Here is a 16879-nt window from a genome sequence, read left to right on the forward strand (position 1 = left end):
AATAACCTTAAACAATTCATATAGGGCCATCTAGTCCCAAGCTTAGAAGAGCTGTTATGGGTACAGCAACTGCATACATAATATACATAGAAAATAGCCAGACCAATATACACGTAGTCGTGGATAGATGTTTGTACCATGCGAGGAATCAAACCCACAACCACAAAGTAAGGCGGTGTACTAAACCACTACTGACTACCGAGGCCGTCGAAATTATCAGGCGCCTTATTACACATGGAACAAAATTCAACATAATAATGATTCAATAATAATAACAGTTGTAAGCGTCACGGATCTTATTAACTTAACAATAGTAAATTATTTTACATAAACCATATGTATAAGTATATGTATATATTAGTTATTGTTCGCGATTTGTAAAGGTTTATTATGTTATTGATTGGTCAATTCGTTCTGGGAAATTCGATTACTATTGTAAGTTGTGAATAATTGTGTGGACGGCTCGTTTTAGGAAATGAAAATACTAATAGAAAAGCTGAATAGAAAATATATGTTTATTGCAAAAATTTCTAAATATCTAATTGACACAAAAAAACACGACATTGTCTCTTTTTAAAATATTGACATAAAAAAGAATTGTACATAAAACCTCAACAAATTGCTTTAATGTACTTTAATTCTAGTCTTTTGCATTTAAACTTATTATAAAATATTAATTATATAATCTCTTTTTATTAGGATTTCTTAAAATAAAACTTGAAATCCTAGCTTCTCAATAAAAAACAACATTAATCCAGCATTCATCTGTCGGAGAATAACTGCCAAAAATAATTTAATCTGACCATTTAAGAGATCTTAAGAACTGTTATCTTAGTTATTGTAAATAAAGTATTTTTCTAACCTTTTCACTATCACGGCTGAACCGATCTGAATGTAATATGGCAATGATAGATTGCGACAACGATGGACATATCTTTCATCTAAAAAAAAAGGAGTAGAAGTCGCGGGGCTAGTTAGTACACCATAAAAATAGTTCGAAGCGGTTGGTTCCCAATAATTCCTTTTAATTCAAATTCATCTTTAATCTGATAGGTATATAAGTCAGTTTTGTATATGGTATTAAATATTACATATAGATATGGCTGACCCGGTTACGTTTCGACGATTTTTAATTTAGTCCCGTGATTAACAGACTGTGTGACTACACAGTCAACTTCAACCCTCGGTTTTTGGACCCTAATACGAATCTAATAATTACTAGTAAACATATTCTAAACTAACCATTACTCGTCATCTCGTGTGTACAAGTTTATCCCTTATTTCGCCCCCTCCATATTGCTTTTTGAGATAAAAGATATCTATGTCCGTCTTTTTGTTACAATCACACATTTTCATTTACATCAAAGTTCAATGATATCTGTTTCACAGTTTAATCATGAAAAGCTAAATAACAGAGATAGGCATACTTTCGCATTTATAATATTAGAATGGGTTTAGCAGACTAACTAATACCTAATTAAACCAGACAGTGTTTCTTCGTCTGTGGGTTGGAGCACTGTTTATCCATGCTTGTCAAAGGAAGTATTCACAATTCTACGGCTTTGTTTTTGTATTTATTATCCAATTACATACACAATTACTGATGGAATTTCTATAATATTTTTTGCTAATCAAATTAGTTACAGGAAAATTATTTCGTAAATAACTTTCCGGTCTTCATGATCATCCTATCTTCATCCACTGGTGCCCCGTCAGCGTATACCGTTAGTACAGGCGGATGCACCATTCTATTATCATCGGTTCAAAAAATATATCACCCACAGAATATAACAGATTGCAGCTGCGCATTGACCTACTTTATTAATTACAGAACGACAATTAACATGCATATGGATGACGATGACTTGAGGTCATAGTTCAAGTCATAATTGCACATGTTGTTTAGTAAATTATTGTAACAATCTTTCTCAATAAAAGCGGATGTACATGTAGAATTTAACTATAAGGAAGACAAAAATAAACCTACTTATTTAATGTACTACTTTGTTTAATTCCGCTATCATTAGCATGAACGCACAAATAATCCGCGTGGAAACATGACCACCGCTACTGGAAGCATTACGATTTTCTCTATTGGTGATCAAATTCCGACAGTTATTGATTCACGTTATCGACCACATTGCGACACGTGTTTTGCTTCTGAACGAGGCATCATCAAGGATTGAATAGAGTTCGATATATAGCTTGGAAGCCTAGTGTTGATTATTCGGCAGTTTGGTCGGCGAATAATAATGATAAATACTCTTCTGTAAAATAACACATAATTCAATAAAGTACATGAATCTACTTTACAATTTTTTATACAATGACAAATGAATGTTTTCAATAGCACACACTATAAGCAATACTCTAAGATATTAAAAGATATTGTTATGTAAGATATTATTTGTTATTTGAGATTTATCGGATCGAATGACATAGCATTACTTAGATTTCGATATTTCTATGAATAATTAGATACATAGAAAATAGTTGTTCCAATAAATACCAACGAAATTTTTCCGATTTGTTATTGAATGCATATTGGACCACTAATTATTTTCACAAATAATGCTGCTCGTGGTACTTGCTGAAAATGAGCTTTCTAGAGTTTTAGGTAAAAGAAAATCGGTTAAGTATTTTTTTAAAGAATAAAAACTTATTTTCTAGAAATTAAAAACTCAAACCTTCCCTCTTTATAATATTAGTTTGAATAAAAATTTTATTAGAAGAAAATGCAGTTTAACACACTGCCTAACTTCCAATGGTCGCGGGTTTGATTTTTCATCGCGTGATGCAACCATTTTGTAGTCATGAATAGGTATTATTGTTTACCTATTGGTCGGAGTGTTTTCTATTAATTAGTAGTTTTTCCAGCAGTTGTCTAGTACCCTTAATACGACCTAAGCTTAGAATCAGAAGACGTGTGTGAATTATAATTATCCTTCATTATTATTGTTTTAAACAATGTAGTAATCTAAGTTAATAATAATATATGTATCTAACTATATACTCAACAAATGCGTGTAACACAAGACAATATTGTAACACTAACCATCTGTATTAAATAGAGTTGCATTGAGTATAGTCAACAAATAAGATCGCGTGTGAAGCAGGAAACGCGACGCTTCGCGCATATCGCTCGGTTAACTACAACCGTATCGACACATTTCCTGTTTATATTGATGTAAAATCTATTTGTTCATTTGTTTTAAGTCATCATAGGTATACCCGTGGTAGGCTATGTACAAAGTCACATGTAAACTGGTCATTTGTCTGCCTACATTTGTCTATCATCGAGGTCAGGTCAGATCGATTAATTCCATTCGTGACATATTCACCAAGAAAATATCAAAACGTCGTTCCGTCAGGGGGAAGTTGCGTAGAGGTTAAACTGACATGGTACATTGCTAATTATAAGGTCATTAGCCCACAACGCTATCAAAATACCAGCTTTTAAGCTGTACCGTCGGAGGACTCGTGCTCACGATACATATGATATGAGAGATATGATGTTATTCTTCAATAATACTTTCTTAGTTTACCAGATGCTACATTTACATCTCTTAGCCCACTCACACATTTTTAAGATCCGTCGGAGGTGTTTTTTTTATGGATGATAATGGAATGGTACACCCGCCTGCGGTAACAATTTACGATGGCGGGCACCAGTGGAAGATGAGCATGATTCAAAATTAATAAAATACTTTCAAACGTTCCTTATTCTTGTACATTTTTATAATAAGGTCATCAGCCCACAATGCTTACAATCCCATTTTCTCCACAGGTGATGGTAAACAGTTACCTAGTACAGACTGCATAAAAATTATCATTAAAGAGGTCAAGCTACACTTCTGAGGATAGTAACAAAGTATATATAATTACTAATCCCCTTGGTTAAGTTATTTTATGTAATTGTAATGGTTTGTTTACGATTACATTTGATAGTAAGTGATAATCATCTAAAAAAGCATGAACAGTACTATGGACATTATATTATCATATGATACCCGGGATACCACTCATGTATTGTCATTCTGTAGATATATGATGTTATAACTCTTACCCAGCTCATTTTTCCTGTGCTTAATCACAGAGTAACTAAAACACTTGATATGAAACCCACAAGACAGTATCTAATGTGTTAAAAATAGATGTCTGATCTGTAATTAACTAAATAATTACTTACATTCATTGCAGATAAAAAAAAGTAATGGCTGTAGAATGAAACAATAAGCAATATTCCCATGACCAAAGTACTATGAGATTTTTTCAGTTTATAAAAGACAATGGATTATTTGTATTAACTAAACACTAGAGAAGGAAGTAACTGAACAATTGGAAATACTCAATAAATATTTCAAAAAGCCAGCATTAAAGGTTAAAGGTTTAAGTTTGTAGCCTGTTTTTATTTTGCCTTTAATAAAAAGTGGCAAAATATAAACAGGCTATAATAAATCACCTAACAATAAACTGGTAAAAAAATTTATTTTTAAAACAGTAAGTACTTAAAAAAATTTTTCAATTTTGTGCAATGGTTGCATAGTTTACTTGTTTCATAACAAACTCTGTTCCTCCCTTTACCAAACATCCTGAGTGTATTGGAAATTAATTATAAGAAGAATCCTTTATTACTCAAAATAAACTAAAATTCAAAGTACTTATGAATAGCCACACAATTTTTTCATCTATCATTCCGAATGCAGTCTAAAGACAAGAGAACAAGCAATACACTTTGTAATTCTTTTATACAAATGATGTAACTTTACTTTTTTAGTTCAAAATATCTGTGAATATAAACTATCAAATAACAGAAACTCTGTATTACAACTATATATTTTTAGCTAAAGAATGTATAATACATTCTTTAGCTAAAAATATATAGTTATATATAGTTGTAATACAGAATTAATGAGTTCCTGTTATTTGATAGTTTATATCTAATATTTCTTTCTCAAACAGAGTAACAATTAGAAAAATAAAACTGGTAAATAAAGATATTTATCAATGCAATGCACATATCAAGACCATGATTTTGGGCATAGAAATTTTTGAAGCTTAGATTTATTTAGGGACTATTATCATAATATGATAACGCCAGTCCCATCATATCTTATTACTAATCTTGTCTTCTACTATACTATATAAGTTTTGCTGGCGATAAATTATTCTGCATAGATATGTTCTGCTATGTGTTGATATGTGAATGTAGTAGTTACTTGCTCTGTAATAATTTAAAAATCAGTTAATTTTATATATTGCTATTTTTTAAATTAATTATTAAGGAAGAATAACTTGGTTGCCTGCAACTTATTATTTATTTTGAAGCATGATAGGAATTTATATTGTTTTTTTTTTGACCATTCATTAATTTATAATAAATTTACATTACCACTTTTAGCTGAATTTAAGTGTCTAATGGGAAAATATATTAATAATTATTCTAATTTAATTGTAATTGGGATTTAGTTTGTATTATTCTAATATTCAATTAAAAAAATCAAAATATCTTTATCCATGTGACCTACATATTAAAAACTCTAATGATATGTTAAATAATAATATAATAAAGGTGAGTGAATTCTCTTAAGAGGAAACTACGGAACTACTAGACTAAATTTAAAAATATATTTCACTGTTCCAATGGTATATTATTCCAGAGTCTGAGATTCACAAAGTAACAATCAACCTGGGTGAAACCGGAGCTAACCACTAGTTATAGAAGAAATCAAAAATTAATTGATCTATTAAAACAAAATCACCTACCATCAGCAATATTTGCAGTATATTGGAAGAAATAATTTTGAGAAAATTCCACTTAAATTACTATCATAAAATGTATACTTTAGAAGATGTTTGAATTTATGCTAGTTAATAATTTGTAAAAGTTAGTTGGGTCTAAATAAATATACCTAAGTATATCTGTCTATATTCTAGGTTAACACTCAATTCTACATATTATCTAATATACATAATATTATATACATTTAATACATACGAACAATGCCGCGTGAATAGATACCAAATAGATCAAGTAAAAAATAAAGTATATTTTTACTTTGAAAACATTAAGTAAATTCTACAGTGATATAAGTACTCACCGTATTATCTGCAAATATTCGCCGAATATTCCAAATTCAAACTTATACTATCACACCACACGTTTAAAAAATGCGATAAGCGATGTTAAAAATGTAATAAATAATTTGGATTTTGTTTTAGAACACAGCACTGTCACTTTCACAAATCTGGATACTAGTTCAGTCTACCACATAATATTCTACGTTTTCTTAATACACCATTGATTAAATATATTTTTTTACAAATAATATCTACTAAGCTTTGAATTGAGTGAGTAATTTTCAAGATGAGTAGATCTGTCAAAACAACATTAAATTATATTTTATTTAGCAGTATAACCTAACTCAATCCATCTACCAAAAATACAAAGAAAGGTTAATTTAGTAACATTAACATTTTTGTATTGTCGTTAGGTATTGTTAATAAAACGATGTTATTTGAGCACGAATTCTCTAACAATCTTTACATAAAAATACTACAGTAACAAAGTAAGCACAGACAGAAGTGACAAAGTCAGGACAATGTTGCCAGATAAGTTTATATTTTTTCCACCAAAATATGATTTTGAAACTGCCGATTTCGAAGATTTCTCTATAAATAAAGTTTTAACGGTGTAGGTATAATTACATATTTTTTAATTTGTTCTTGGTCATGAAGTGTCTTACTTTTGTCGTATTCTTGTTACTTTAAGTTCATAAAATAAACATCGTAGTAATATTGTAACAAAGATGTTTTATTTCTCCCCAAAGTTTTATTTTCTATCCATCATAAATCCCCCAAATAACCACAAAATTCACCCAATTTGTGGGGGTTCTTCTTCGTTTCGAAGTCCCAATCTGTCACCACTGCAGTTTTTTTATTCAGTGTGACTAGTCTATAACTTCTGATTGGCTAATTGCAAGGCAAAAAGTGCTAAATACTTTAATAATTTTGGTACATAAAAATTATTACGGGTCGCATTATCTCTCAAATGTTCCTTCTCGGATATAATCCGTTTCGGATCCATAGCGGATGTTCTCTGTTTTTACCGTAAATAGATACAATGGGCGCGGTTTTTAAATTGGATGCTAGACATCCTTTCCTATTGGTACTATTTCCTAGTCGAAGAAAACTATTGTCTTAGAGTGGATTATTGCAAACGACCAATATAGCTTGACAGACTCCAAAAGTATAAACTATATTGCCCGCAGCTTTAATTATTTGTAATTTTGGTTTCATTTAATTTTTATACTGCTTTTGTTTTACAGGTTGGTAAGCAATTTATGTAATCTATACATCGATACATATAAATAAAATTGGAGTGTCTGTTTTTTACTACATGCATATGAATAAAAATAGGGTACACACACCAAACTAATATTTTTTTAAAATTTTGTCTGTCTGTCTGTCTGTTTGTTCCGGCTAATCTCGTAAATGGCTGGACCTATTTTGACGGGACTTTTACTGGCAGATACCTAATGTAATAAGGAGTCACTTAGGCTACTTTTATTTTAGAAAAATAAGTGAAATTACACGCGGACGAAGTCGGGGGTACAGCTAGTACATACTAAAATTGTGGGAAAAACTATCGCAATACATCATTTTTACCTTTTATATTGGGAAAAATATTGTATTAGTATCTATGTAAACGAAGGAGTGAATTTTGTAGGTGCCAGTAATCAACCGACAATTAGATAATATTTCTATAGATTAGGTATTGATTGACACAATATAATGAGTTACTGATATGATAGATATGTTACGACGATAACGATATAATTAGTACAAACTAGGATGACTATACAGAATAATAGCCCAATTTATGCTATTGATTGGTATAAGAGTATCGATGTGATGTGAGGACGAAATTTATGTTAATTATTTAATTTTATTACAACAAAATTAAGGTCCACCCCTACGCGTACGCTCCTGGAAACAAACTGATTGTTTTCATAATTATTCCATATTACAATTAAAAAAGAATTAACGATCTATGGATACCTAACTACGTACAGTATTTTTTTTTGACAATTGTAACTGCTCCCTTTTTTTAAAATATTAGCGGCCAGGAATAATAAAACAAAATTCATGATTAAAGTAATTTTTATTGATAATACCTACAACATTAAATCGCCGTGGCTCAGGTCTAGTGTACTACCCTCATTAAGACTTCAAAGCTGGCTGATATCGAAAAACATTTTTGTCAATTTATAAATATTTATGACTTACTGTCCAATGATGGAATTACCGTTAAGCAAGCAACATTATGTCAAGAGGCGGTGACAGGCTCGTCCTCTGCCACATTTGATTCAAATATACCCAACGGAATGTGGCATATCAAGTAATGAAGAAGTACTGACGGTAGATTTGATATATCGTCTGTAATAAAACTACATTTGACGGGCTCGGTGGTCTAACAGTTTAGCACACCACCTTACTTCCGATAGTCGCGGGTTCGATTCCTCGCACAACACAAACATTTGTACTAATGAGCATGATTGTTTGTATCGGTCTGGATGTTTTCTATGTAGATTTATATTAATTTATTAAAAAAAATAAAAGTATATATATTTGTATCAGCTGTCCAGAACCCATATAAGACAAGCTTTACCTAGCTTAACTGGGGTCTAGTTGGCCTTGTGTGAATTGTATTGAGCTTGTTATTACTATTGTCTCATTTTCACAGGTTTTGCTGGTTTTTTACGCTTTGTGGTGTATACCACACTTATTATTATTTAAAGAAAAGGAAAAGAAATAAAAGTGTTGGTTTCACCATTACGTCGAAAATTAACAATGTCTCTGACAGTCGTGATGTTGTATTATTTTTATTATTACCTATTACGAACCTACTCTAGTTCCACATTCATTGGTCTAACATTGAGTCTTTCTGCGAGAGCGGAACTGGAATCAATTTGTTGTTTTATGTATGACACTGTTTCGCTGATAGCAGCATCTCTGGCGTTTATTTTTTCTTTGTCTCCCGGAGCCAGCACTGGTAAACTGGGATCCGTCTGTAAAAATAATCAAATAAATCAAGTATTTGAATTTAAATTTGAAATGTTTGCCTCATATACAGGAGGCTTGCAAATTAGAATATTTCTTAATGGCTTACAAATTAATAAACAAAAAATTTAATGATTAAATCTTAAGTCAATTCTCACAAAGAGTAAGAGTAAGTCACGAGTTCGATTCCTCGCACGATGCAAATATTTAAATTCATCAGTCTATATTGATGAGGATGTTTTCTATGTATATTATTTATGTATTTAAAAAAATGTATCTAAGTATTTCTATTATCTAATCCTTATAACATAAGCTCTGCTACGCTTGAGATCAAATGAAACCACATTGTGGAATCACCTTCCAGCAATGGTATTTCCGAACCGTTACGATATGCAATTCCCCTGGTGTTGCGGGTACTCATGGGTGGCGGTAATCACTTACCATCAGGTGAGCCGCATCCTCGTATTATACGTGTATTGTCAGGTGTACTAAATTTCTTTTACTACATATTTTCATAGATATATGAATATCATACCGGTTCAAGCTGTCTCCAATGCTGAATGCAATCAGTAAGACGATCTCCAAAGCCGGGAGCGAAACGCTGAGGGTCTACAGCAACGAAACAGTGACTCAGATTTGCTGGACCCCCATCTCCGCTATGTGACCATGCACGCACGTGGTGACCATAGTTCGCTCCTGTGGTAAATAATGAAAAATCTATATAGAACTATCTGATCTAGCGAATGTTGTTTTTCCATATAAATTAATATCGCTAATAAAGAATAATGGTTGTTGATAAAAAGGTGAAAATTTCGGGTTGTATATACATATTTGTCAAAGCCGAATCCTAAAAAAATAAACTACTAAAATTTGTCCAAAATATAAATAATAAATTGCAGTGCAGTGCCCCTTATCACTACATGGATACATAGATATTTTTTTTATCAAAATCGGTTAACCCGTTTCAGAGATAGCAACTAACACTGTGATGCGAGAATTTTATGTATGTAGGTAGACTATCTATATACATTCTATATTATATGACCTCCGTGGTAGCTATAAAAAATATGTCTAATTATTAATATTAGTATACATTGAATAATTAATCATTTACCTGAGGATATTCCACAGAACAGTTCTACCATCGCCGAAAGGCCAAATCCTTTGTATCCTGACGTTTGTTCTCCGCCTCCTAGTGGCATTAAACAGCTCGTATCAAAAGCCTGCAAAAAAAGAAAAATAGATTTCGTTGTATTAAAATTCAGGTGATATCTTTTGAAAATCCGCAATGATTTTTACATTTCAATATTTCTAATAACTTCGGTGCTCCTCTGGGTTAACACACTACCGTATATATTTACAAAAATATTTGTATACAAGTTCTTTAGTAGATAGTTTTGGGACTGCGGAAAATTTACTAGTTTGTTATTAGGTACTATTTGTATAACTGTTTCTAAATTGCAAATATTATTTACTTATTTATTCTTCTGTGTTATTTTTAACAGAATATTCTAAGCAGGTGAGGTGAAAAACAAAATGGTCATATTCTTATTAAATACGTATTGTTTCGATTCACCAGTGTAGGTTATAAAGAAACATACCAGTTGCGCGTCGGTGGTTTCCTGCCCGTCTGGTCCCTGTGCCCAGCCACTTGGTATCGGTTCTCCTTTCCTCAACTGCATTTCTATCTGAGAATAATCATAAAAATTCATTATTATAATTATCAATGTTGAAATTATTCCTGTAATTATATGTGAGAAAATTTGCCAAAACGAATAGATAGATGTATGATTATTCCTCTTCATGTAAAAAACAGACTTATTTAGATTATGATTGACAGATGGGCCGGTTGCTTGTTTGCCACAATCATAGTATAAAAAAATATACTATCTAAGTGTCTTGTAGGATCAACAACACCACAAGATAGTTTGTAATGTGTTATAAATAGAAATAGATCTGATCTATAATTAATTAAACACATTAATTGCATATAAAAAGAAAAGAATAGCTGTAGAATGAAACAATAAGCTATATTCTCTTGTCCCAGCCATTTAGACGATGAAGTCTTGCACATTATCCTCTAATTTTACTGTCTAATTCTATATAAAAAGTAAATGTAACTGGCAGCCTACAAACATGTGCGTTATCATGTCCGCAAAACATAATAAAAAAGAATAAAATTCAAAATTAACGGAGACATTAACGCAACATTGCATTTTTATTTCATAAATATAATAAATATCTATCAACCATCTCTCAAATCCTCGATCAGGTTTAAACATAATGTGCAGCTTACAACCGAAACAGAGTTTACAAAGCAAACTGCTTGGCAATGGAAATAAATGAGACTGAGATACCTACGAGACAACTTCTTACAATCTACCTCGGTATTATATTCCTGTAAACTTACCTTGCCCACTGCAACAGCTGTAGTAGCCATGTCTAAGTAGAAGGATTCCCCCTGTGAGCCCGGCGCCACCACTGCTATCGGATTTGTGCCCAGTGCTTCCTGTAACGAGTTATATCTATATATTAATACGTGAAGATAAAACTATGTACCATTTTTTATAAAAAAGAAAATTGTATGTATTTAAGTATATAAGTATGTACCTGCTTACTTCTCGTAGGCGCTAACAGAGGCGATGTGTTTGTGAAAGCCATTCCTATAAAACCTTCATCTGCGGCTTTATTTGCCCAATAACCCGCCATGCCATTGTGATTTGAACCTGTAAGAAATAAGCAGTAAATTGTTTGAGGAAGAAGGCAAATAGTACCGGCGTGTATGCATGGGATCAATTATGAAACACTAATTATAGGAAGATTACTACAAATTATAATAGACCAGGTATAAACAGTTCACCGGTTTCTGAGACTACCGTATACATACGCACATATAAACTAAAAGTCAATAATACAAAAATTGATTTGTATACTCGGTAACATAATACTTTTTTATAAGATCTACGTTATATTTTATTTACTAAAGAAACAGTAAAGTACCTATTTATTTCTTTACTTGGTATGGCAATATTATAGAAAAGATAAAAATACGTAATATTAGTAACTTAATTAGGACATCAGACAGTTCAGATTTAAATATTATTAAATAATATCTAACGTTGTATCCCAACTAATATTAAAGACGACAAAATGCTATAGGTATTGTTAAGATTAAATAACTAAAGCGATTTAAATAACCTATTTTAAGATTGTTTTAAATTTATTTACGTAAAGGTAGTTAGGATTTTGTTTCACTTTTTTTTTATCGATGACAATGGAATAGTTCACCCGCCTGCGCTAACGGTTTATGCTGGCGGGGCACTAGTGGAGGATGATAAGATGAGCATGTGGTCAGGTCAGTTAGCCCATCGTGACAAATTCAAATAGAATTTATCACGATAGTTTCCAGGGGGAACCGCGAGGAGGTCAACCTGACATGGTACATTGCTAGCAATAAGATCATCAATCCACATTACTACATTACTAACAATCCCCCTTTCTTTTTTTTCTAAGAAGCTTTCCCCCTTTTATTGCATGTTATAGGTACCTTTGACAGTGACCCAACCGACTCCTGTATCTCTTGCTTTCTTGATAGCCAGATTCATGCCGAAATGACTAGCAGTAGCTCCCAGAACATTGTTAGCGTCCACCCAAGCTGTTGATGCACTCTCCTTCAATATCCTCGGCTCATTATTGGGTTTGCAGGTTCCCTTTAGAATGTCATTAATATACAATTCTGAAATGTAATTTATTTTAATATTTAAAGTTCTGTATGTAATTTAATAAGTATATACTTCGAGTTGGAAATTGCTTTGTCGATAAATATACTTAAAAAAGTAGAACTCGATCTTTTAAAACTAAAACTTATGAGTACATTAAATTATTAATTAATTACTTAAAAGACGCAGCTTCTAGAAGTAGTTTAGTTGACAAGAACTGGTAAGAAACTCAACCAATATCAACATTTTTCATATTATAAAGAGAATTTACATGTTGATAGAAGATACAAATCTCTAGATTTATATGTGTCAATAGTACGGAGGTAGAAGCAGTCTAAAAAAATAAACAAAAATTATTTAATTTGGTTTCATTTAAGTGGAGTTACAGTAATATTACAACATAAAACAAATTAAATGAGAAACTCTATAATTTATATTTTACACAATTTAATTTAATAGGTTAAGATTGCGTAAAAAACATCGAAATCGGTGCTGAATTTAAAAATAATCAAAAAACTTGTTCTCTGTGTAGATATGTAATTGAGAAAAATATCTGTTTCTTTCTAAATTGGCTTCGATATAACTGTGTTAATTCTCACTACGTTTTCTGAGTTACGTGACATATATGTACCTAACCTTACCCATTAACATGTAACTAGGTATAGTAGGTATGGGCATGTTTACCTAATTATTTCAATATTGTAGTCAGTTTTGCTAGGCATACTGTAATTGACTGGTAGTATTATTATATTCTCAATATACAGTATCATTAGCATAAATTATATTATATTGACGTAAAAAAAATGTTATGTTATATATTATATATATATCAAGTGTGTCCTTGATTAGGGTCAAGAACTAAAATTGATAGTGCTTTAAATGATAATAGTCTCAGATACGCATACACATGAAAGAATATATACTTTTGTGAAATGTTGCTTGCTTGCCACCTATATAGTATAAAGAAACATTGTCTCCATTAACCAGTATTTGCTGGGTGAAAACCTATTTCAATGTCTTCTAGAAGATTCCCTCCAAAATTTTGGTGCGTAATAAGTTGACAAGTTGGTCCGATTACCAAGTTTTTAAAAAAGATTTTAAATACAGGTACAGATTTTAAAGAGTTTTATATCCTTGGATGTAATTGGATTATGGATAAATATTAATACGAAGTGTACTATTAAATACCAGTTTTATTCTTATTGTATGTAATTAACTATCGTACCTAATGGAGGTAATGGAATGCAGTTTCATCATCATCAGTAAACCTAGAAACGGACACTGACTTTACCACAAGTCAAAAATGTCAAAATTGTTTAATTGTTTAATAAAATTGAAAGAAAACCTTACGATTTAAGACTAAATTACCATAAACCATTGGCCATGACTAACCCTACCTAAACTAACCCAAAAATTTGTATTTGACGTTAGTTTTAAGTTTCTGACAAAAGCAAGACTGAAGATTGCTGCAGCTCATAGGAGTAGACAGTCAGTAGCTGGCGCTAAGGGGTTAGCCTGGTGGCCCCTGTATCCAGATTGATGACTATATCCATCCACATCTAACACTTACCAAGTCGATTTAGTCCATGGCTAGGATGTCCTAAAGCATCAGCTTGTATAAGTAAGTCGGCTTGTTGTATAGCCGCCAATTCTGATGTGCCTACCGCCTTTAAACAGTCGGACATGAATCGAACCACTTCTGCTGTCGCCACTTTACCCATTGTAAATTATCTTGAAATATAGAAAAGGTTCATCAGAGACTGGTTTAAGAAACTGGTTTAATATTATAAATGCGAAAGTTGTATTGATGGCTAGATGGATGGATGGACCATCCATTCAAATTTATTTGTTATGTTTGACGCACAAACTACTGAACTGATTTTGATGAATCTTTAGAGTAATATTATATAATAATAGCTTATATATCAGAATACCGGGTAAAACCGCGGGTATATCTAGTCATTATGAATATAATAAATTAACAATTTCTTTTATCATAAGTATGTTACAGACATTCTGTCTAAAAGTCTATTAGTTTTATAAATAATGAAATAATTTTTTATTTAGATTGAAAATGGCCTTACTATGTGTATGGAATAAAAAACTATAACATAAAATAAATATAAAAATAACTGTACTGGATAAGCGAAACTCGTTTTTTTTTATTTCTATTAATGCTTACCACGGAATTTAGGCGTAATATAATAAATAATTAAGTTTTTTGTTATTTGGAGCGGAAGATCTTTAAACAATTATAAAAAGACGTCTGTTTTTAAACCTACTCTGATACTAACTGCAGAGTACAACTTATTATGAGAATGCAAATAATATGTTGATACGGAAGTCCTAACCATAGATATAACTGTGTAAGGGTTCCGTACCCCTCTTCGATCTTCAGCGTTCTTACAGTTGTTATCCATAACTCTATGTATGTCTTCCATTCACCTAGGCAGCCAGATTAACTATGTCGGGGCCCCTAGACAATGCAACTCTCGGGCTTTAATACTTTATCTTTATTACTGATAGAATTTATAATAGACTACTCTATTGTTATGGACTCAATTTATTCTATTAAATTTACACTCTATGAAAGAAGTTGAATTTGGTTTTATATGCGCTCCGGACCTTTAGCTAATGTCCCTAGGCAGTGGTCAGCTTTGTCTAACCGTTAATGCATCCCAGTAGCTAGCTGAGGTGTCCCCTCACTATGTATGTCGATCGATCGATTGCAGTTAAAAACTGAAAATGTTCTATGAAACATACTGTTTTAGCCAACTAATAAATATTTTTTATTATGGAACCCTAAACATTATCTCTGACCTGTTTATCATTGGTATTTATTTAACTAATGAACTTGATATATCTATTATAATGTTCATATAAAACAACGGTTCTGTATAGGTAGGTATACCATTGATAATAGAAAAAGTAGACATGATTATCATTGTTTAAATAATTCATTAAAAGACATATAAGAAGCCAGTATTATTGTGTGGTTTCTCAAGAGAATACTGCCAGGACGAACGCATTAAAAGGTGCCGAACTTATTTTATTTTAATAATATGCATAATATATAATATAACTTTAATAAGCACTGAAAAAGAAAATAATTTAGCATAAAAATTACGTCTCGTGTTGCATCCTTCGGTATTAAAATCTTACACAAAAAAAAATTGTTGTGCATATTATTGTTATTTTTAATCCAGTTCTTTAAAAAACAGGAGGTCCATAGTTCTATTATATTTATCGGTGAGCATTAAGTTATGCTATATCTTCTTCTTTTTTATCTGTTTATTCTTACTTCGGTGTTGGTCATTTTATATTTTGTTTAGATGTTTTTGTGGAACAAAATGGACGTTATGTAACATGCTTGTATATATTAAGTCATTTGTAATTGACGTAAACACAATTATAAACTTTATTACATATATATAATATTTATATATTTTATGAATGATGATATTCACACTAATAGTATAGTAACATGTCAGGACTATTCATACAGCAGCACCATGCAGTAAGCAGAGCTTGTGTTATGGGTACTCGATAACTGATATAAAAACATAGATACATTTTTGTACATATAGGAAGGAATACATACAAAAAACACCCAGACCAATATGTGTGTATTGACAAAAAACATATATCTAAGTATATATATCGATCAGTTGTCTAGATCCTATAACATATGCTCTGCTTGGCTTGGGACTAGATGACGCTGTGTGAATTTTCCATGCATATTATTCTTATTACTAATAAATTAACTAATTAAATGGTATTTAGACTTAATATTTAAAATTAGCATAATAAATATTTTTTTAATCTTATGAATGTAATTCTCTAAGATTACTTTGGGCTATATATTGACTCGCACATTTATTCAATCATATTCCAATTTTTTTCTAATATTACTAACTCTAATTTTTCCTAAATTAAACCTTAATACATAAATATATACTTTTGATGGAGGTATTCAGTGGATTACATATACCTATAGCAGTAAATATAATTTATTTTCGTTCCAATCACAGTTGCACGTTACATATAAACTGATACTTAGCAACATTACTTATTTTAAATGTGATGGATTATATTTT

The 16879-nt window shown here is 31.3% G+C and overlaps 1 protein-coding gene and 1 long non-coding RNA gene across 2 annotated transcripts in view; both read right to left on the reverse strand.

The window, feature by feature from the left end:
• LOC131852895 (uncharacterized) overlaps window positions 1–6588 on the reverse strand; it is a 33903-nt gene extending 27315 nt beyond the window's left edge. The window contains exon 1 of the long non-coding RNA XR_009357961.1: window positions 6102–6588. This is a non-coding gene — a long non-coding RNA (uncharacterized LOC131852895). The remainder of the gene's footprint in view (window positions 1–6101) is intronic.
• A 1637-nt stretch (window positions 6589–8225) lies between these two features.
• Window positions 8226–15031, reverse strand: LOC131852917 (uncharacterized oxidoreductase YjmC-like). Its single transcript, XM_059203665.1, has 9 exons — window positions 14965–15031; window positions 14353–14513; window positions 12611–12799; window positions 11674–11789; window positions 11474–11572; window positions 10665–10751; window positions 10178–10286; window positions 9599–9759; window positions 8226–9071 (listed from the first exon to the last, which is right to left on the reverse strand). Exons 2-9 carry the CDS (start codon window positions 14501–14503, stop codon window positions 8907–8909), a joined length of 1077 nt encoding a protein of 358 aa, XP_059059648.1. The 5' UTR covers window positions 14504–14513; window positions 14965–15031; the 3' UTR covers window positions 8226–8906.
• Between the last annotated feature and the right edge of the window lie 1848 nt (window positions 15032–16879).

Source organism: Achroia grisella, unplaced genomic scaffold (genome assembly GCF_030625045.1).
Source record: "Achroia grisella isolate CSIRO2021 unplaced genomic scaffold, CSIRO_AGI_Agris_v1 utg869, whole genome shotgun sequence".
NCBI classification, from domain to species: domain Eukaryota; kingdom Metazoa; phylum Arthropoda; class Insecta; order Lepidoptera; family Pyralidae; genus Achroia; species Achroia grisella.

Coding starts and splice junctions, on each gene's coding strand:
- LOC131852917 (XM_059203665.1), bottom strand. CDS start 14,503: ATGGGTAAAGTGGCGACAGCAGAAGTGGTTCGATTCATGTCCGACTGT. Junction 11,790..12,610: donor CGGTTGGGTCACTGTCAAAG/GTACCTATAACA, acceptor TATTTCTTACAG/GTTCAAATCACAATGGCATG. Junction 9,072..9,598: donor ATTGGAGACAGCTTGAACCG/GTATGATATTCA, acceptor TTATTTTTACAG/ACGGATCCCAGTTTACCAGT.